The sequence below is a fragment of the Oryzias latipes genome, chromosome 6 (genome assembly GCF_002234675.1).
Source record: "Oryzias latipes chromosome 6, ASM223467v1".
Taxonomy (NCBI): domain Eukaryota; kingdom Metazoa; phylum Chordata; class Actinopteri; order Beloniformes; family Adrianichthyidae; genus Oryzias; species Oryzias latipes.
The window spans coordinates 2,767,962-2,773,312 of NC_019864.2; the positions used below are offsets into that span (position 1 = coordinate 2,767,962).

Consider the following 5,351-nt stretch of genomic DNA (forward strand, 5'->3'; position numbering starts at 1 on the left):
GTTCACCAGCCCTCCTTCACCCTGTTCTCCACCTGAAGAGAGGCTTTAGAACAGTCTGGCTTCTAACCGCCATCAGCGTCTAGACTCGGGGGTTTACACAAAACAAACTTTTATCCATGAACATTTTTTGTAGTACAATAAAAGTGTACTGGCATTCCCAACATCTCTTCTAACTGAAATGGGATTTTGAGTCTCATTTTGTATATGAACGTTTCACATAGACCAAGAAACACAATCATCAGGAGCCAGCAGGGTACTGAAGATTGTAGAGGACTAAAGTAATGTGCTGCTCAGAGGAGAAACTCTATGCCCATGCCCCATTCCCTGAATCCAAGAAACCATTGTCTGTTGTCTAGATTACTTCCGCTCATTTCCTCTGTCAGCACAAGCTCCTCATTTAGAAGATAAACAGGAGTGTTTGGTTTAAACTCCAAGCCCTCACTGTGGGACCAGCCCTGGAAAACCAGTTTGGCTGTTTACCTTCTAACTTTGCACCTGCTGTGTGGCTTTTTGCCGTGGCTGATTATGCCGGAACAAAAAATGTTCAACGTTTATGTTACACAAGTGTCATATGACAGGACCACTTCCTCTGAACTAGAAAGTCGTGGTTAATGGAAAGCAGGATCTCTGAGAAAGAGCCTTGTGATTCATGGCAACTGTTTCTGTTGTCGTGACTGGGCCTGCTGGTCAACACACTTATGTAAGTGAGGAAACACTTACATAAATGTGCTACTGCGGGAGCAGACAGAAGACCCGCAGGTGTGTCCACCGAAGAAGAAAACAGCGAAGAAACAAAAGTTGTAGACAAAATAGCAATTTATTAATAACTTAGCTTTTCTATACATTCGTAATAGAAGAGTATGGGGGGAGGGGGGGGCATCATGAAAAAGACCTTATTTGTAGAACGGGGAATGACAATTCTCCCAACTTCAATTACTCTCATATTAACAAAACAAACTGCATTTCAAAGAGTTTTCCCTGAAGAAGCGAGGCAAGCAAAGCCCTCAGCTTTGTCCACGTGTCTGTATTGATTCATGCACACAAGTCTGGAAGACCAACATTAACCCTCAGAGACCACGCACAGTTAGCATAAAGAACAGATGAACCTATGATCAGATCAATTAAAACCACAAACGATTTGGTTGGTTGTCTGAGGAAAATCAGGGTGTAAGCTTTAAAAAAGTAAATAAATATTTGCAAACTTCTCTGAAGGCTAATGTGCAACACAAACCTTGTAGGTGCAAGTAAGGCAAACAACAAAGGTGACTTTTTTTATAAGAGGGTGGGTGCAGAAAAAGCTGGCAGAGTTCTGCACATTTCATAGCAAGCCTACTGAGTTTTGGCATATTTACCTTAATGATAATAATCAATTGTTTCCTTACATATTAGAATATGAAACACAAGAGTGATGAGTACCCATTTCCAGAGGGTATATACTACAGCAAGGCTTTTGTAGTCTTTTATATTAAGATATATACATAATGTATAAATGTTTGAAAAGTGTCCACAAGTGTAAAATCGAGATCAGTGGACAGAGTGCCTTCTAAAGTTCAGGGTGCTTTAACCCCACGCAGGCATGTCTTCACAGAAGATGAAGGAGACGATGCACCCTGAAGTCATGGGGGGAGCAGTGCAGGACCCCAAAACATGGATACAAAAACAATTTGCTGTCCACTTTGAACAATCATGTCTCTTTGGCACACCAGCCTAGGAAATCTGAAGCTTAACATACAACTGTCCATCAAATCATCTTGAATTCCTCAGCCGCATTGACAGGAAGTTTAAAGACTCTCCAAATGATTCTGTTTTTTCAACTGTCTCTCCAAATGGAGTCAACAGCTGCTGTTTTTCTGGCCAGGCTGCTTTGGCCCTGGAGTAACTGCGCTCTGCAGCTGTTGCCTCAAACCAGCTGCATGAGTAACATCAGAAGCCAGGTCGCAGAGAGGGCGACGGGGAAAAAAAAAGAGAAACCTTTTGCAACTTCTTCAACAGGAGGCACTCCCAACCTCCGCTGATCAAAAGGGCCGGCTGAGGCAGACCTCACGTGGACTGCAAGGGGTCCAGGTGAAAGACGTTGTGGTTGGTCGGGGTGGTGAAGTAGAGCTGCTGGTTTGGTGGAGCCATCCGGTTGTCGCACGGACTCTTAAGGCCCAAAGTGCGCTCAAAGTCCAGGAGCTGGCCCATGAAGTTAAAGTTGGGTGAAATGTTAGACTTTTTCATCTTGACGATGTCGTAAGCATCATTCATGGACAGGTTGAGTTTCTGCATCAGGTAGGCAACAGTCACGGTCACTGAACGACTGATGCCAGCCAGGCAGTGGACCAGAACTCCACGCTTCTGGCCTCGAGCTTCATCTAAGGACAAGAAAGAGACATTTTTATTTAATACTCCACACAAAAACATGTTTCTTTTTTTCTATGAAGTCTTTTAGACACACTTAGGAAAAACATCTGCGCATCTCTTTAAAGTGAAACAAAAAAGATCTCATCTTCCAGCTGTTGGGGTTTTCGAACATGAGCTACTGCACATAAACAGAGTCTACTTTTTTCCCTGACTTGTTTTTCTGGCCTGGAGTAGCCCTCTGGGAAATTGACTATTACAGTCTATTAAAGCGTTCTTCCGCTGGCCAGGGCTGCTCTGACAATGGTGCCATTTGGGTGTGTAAATGCAGGAGTCATGAGGGCACCCTGTCAAGGCGAACAGGATGTCAACAGGCCCTGTAAATGGCTCCTTTTGTAATGTAAGGGGAGGAGGAAGGGGGGGGGGGGCAAAACCATGTCCTAGATTACTTTCAATACCACTTCCTTCCTGTTGCGCTCAAATTACCCCCGCCTCCCTCACTCTCCCCTGTTCTCCTGTTTCAACGTCGCCCTTTGTGTTGCAATTACACAAGCTCCGGGACAAGAGATAGACCAGGATGTCTTCCATTCATGCCAAATCGTTTGTACACTGTGCATTTTGGGCATTGCGCCATAAGAGGCAGTCTTGTGGTTCTGTTCCCTAACACAATGGCCTTAATCTGCGCACTCTGCGTGTCCCTGCATGATTGAGTGATAAGACCGCAGCCAGGGACACCTCATCTAATCTCAATGGCACAGGAAGAACCTAAGGACTTCCTGGGTAGTCAGACAACATATCACAGTAATGAGATTATGGCCCTTCAATAGTTTAAAGTTCTATCTTTTCCTTTACAAATATTCACGATTGTCTCATAATCTCCTTTTCCTGTTTCACAGACAGGGGGTGTCTTGTTACGGCTTCTTGTGTAAATATGAATCAAACCACTTCTGCTCCCAAATGAGCCGAATTTATTTTACAGGTAAAAACCTTTTTTTTATTATTCCTGCGTCAAAGGGTTAGAAAAGACATCTGCAGGGCTACAGTAATAAGTCAATAAGGTAGCTTTCTGAGTTAACACTGTGCGCCTTTTCCCTGAATAACTCACCAATAAAGCTGATGGCCTCCGGAAAGAACTGCGACAGATTCTGGCTCCAGTGGTCCGAGATGGGGATCTGCTTGTACTTAAACTCCCCGGCGTTCTCAAACAGATTGGGCAGGTTCGGAGTCACGTTGAGGATGTACTTGATGCCGTACTCCTCCAGCACGTCCAGGTTGGTGGAGTCCTTGGCGCAGCCCAGGTACAGGTGCGGCAGGATCTCCACCGGGAAGGAGGGCTGCGGGTTGGACAGCGGGCTGCCGTCTGAGTCTGTGGCGCTGCTGGGGTCCCTGTCGATGTCTGACTCGATGTCGGAGGAGTCGGAGCTGATCCGGAGCCCACCGAGGCCCAGGACTTGGGCTGTGGGGGAGCTGCTGTTGTTGGGGGAGCCGTCCAGGTTGGTTTCGCACAGAGCCGGGTACTCGGCCTGGAATTTGCTGAAGCCACCTGGAGAGGAAGAGCCAGTAAATGTGAGCTGGGCTGTTCTGCAGTCTGACCTGTCACTAGACTGGAACGACTTCCTCTCTGCGCGTAAACAGAATGCAAACGAAGAGATTGCGCACGGCATTGCGAACGAGTGCTGCGCTCTCCGTTAATTCTTGTGAATGGATCGACACATATTATGAATGGCAGACACTCACCCTCCAAATAATAGGCCCTGTAGCCTTCATCCTTCATCTTCCTCAGCAGTAAACCCAACACCGACCCTCCGTCCACGTTCTCGTTCCACTCCCTGCTGTACTCGTCGTACAGCACGATGGTGTCGGTCTTGCACCGCCGCACGAACTTGTCCCGGTCCTCCCCGTTGGAAAGCAGCGAGCGCACGGGCAGGTTCCCCTTCTTGAGCCTGCGGAGCATGAGGCTCGGGATGGCCACGTTGATCGCCGTCTCGACGTGTGACGACTCGTAGAGCTCCTGGGCCCGACAGTCCATCACCAGCAGGGCCTCCCTGCGCGTCTCCAGCTGCTCCCGGAGCCAGCCCACCGTCTTGCTGATCGCCATGACCGATTCGAGCTGGACGACGGGCTTGATCTTGTCGAGCATCGAGAAGTAGGAGTACAAAATGTTCGGAGAGACTGAGGGGGGAGCTTCCTGGCTGAGGCGCAAAGCCCGACTTTCTGTCTCTGTCTTTCTTTGGCGGAGGGCCCCCGCAGAAGCACGACTCTCTCAAGCCAAAACGCAAAATCTGGTCCCGTTTTGGTGACAAAAAACGCGATTTTCCTGTGCTTTTACGCAAAATGCTGGTAAACTTGCAGGTCTCCTACGGATTTCCAGACTGCGGACTACCTGCACTGACGCTCATTCATGCATCTGCCTGAAGACCCAGAGAGTTATTTATCAATGAGTCACACTGGCGCTGCGCTTCCTCGTTTCTTATATAACCAGGATCCGAGCGCAGCAGCTATCCCACCGCCTAACCGTCTCCTTCTGCTCCTAGAGATCCAAAGTGAAAACAACGGAGGAGGTCGGTGGATGCGGGTCCCGTGCGGGTGTCGGTGTCTGCAGCTGCAGTCTGCTTCCCCCACCCTTCGCTCCTTTCCTCGCTATGATCAGACGCACAGCGGGCTCTGACTGGAAGAGCTCTGCGCGGCGCCAGGCTGCTGAATGGCTCCGAACGGAGGCCGTTTGATTGGCCAGGTCCTTCCCCACAGCCAATCAGAGGAGCCCGAGCCGCGGTCGCCTTGGAAACGGGGGCCGGATGGAACGGCTAGTGTTGATGAATTGTAAATGAGTTTGTCATTCACAAAAACGGAGAGGAATTTCCGCTCCGGATCAAGTGAGTGCAAACAAACAGAAGAACTGCAGGGAGAAGGAAGGAAGAGGCAGACTGACAGCAGGACGCGCCATCACATCCGGATGTCGTGATTAGGAGGACACTTTCAATACAAACCTGTAATGAAGAGCTTCACCTCAT

At 48.5% G+C, this 5,351-nt stretch overlaps 1 protein-coding gene across 1 annotated transcript; it reads right to left on the reverse strand.

Moving 5' to 3' along the window:
• Positions 1–798: 798 nt before the first annotated feature.
• Positions 799–5,043, reverse strand: dusp6 (dual specificity phosphatase 6). Its single transcript, XM_004086236.4, has 3 exons — positions 4,078–5,043; positions 3,446–3,883; positions 799–2,354 (listed from the first exon to the last, which is right to left on the reverse strand). The coding sequence occupies exons 1-3, from the start codon at positions 4,478–4,480 to the stop codon at positions 2,041–2,043; spliced, it is 1,155 nt and encodes a 384-aa protein (XP_004086284.1). The 5' UTR covers positions 4,481–5,043; the 3' UTR covers positions 799–2,040.
• Between the last annotated feature and the right edge of the window lie 308 nt (positions 5,044–5,351).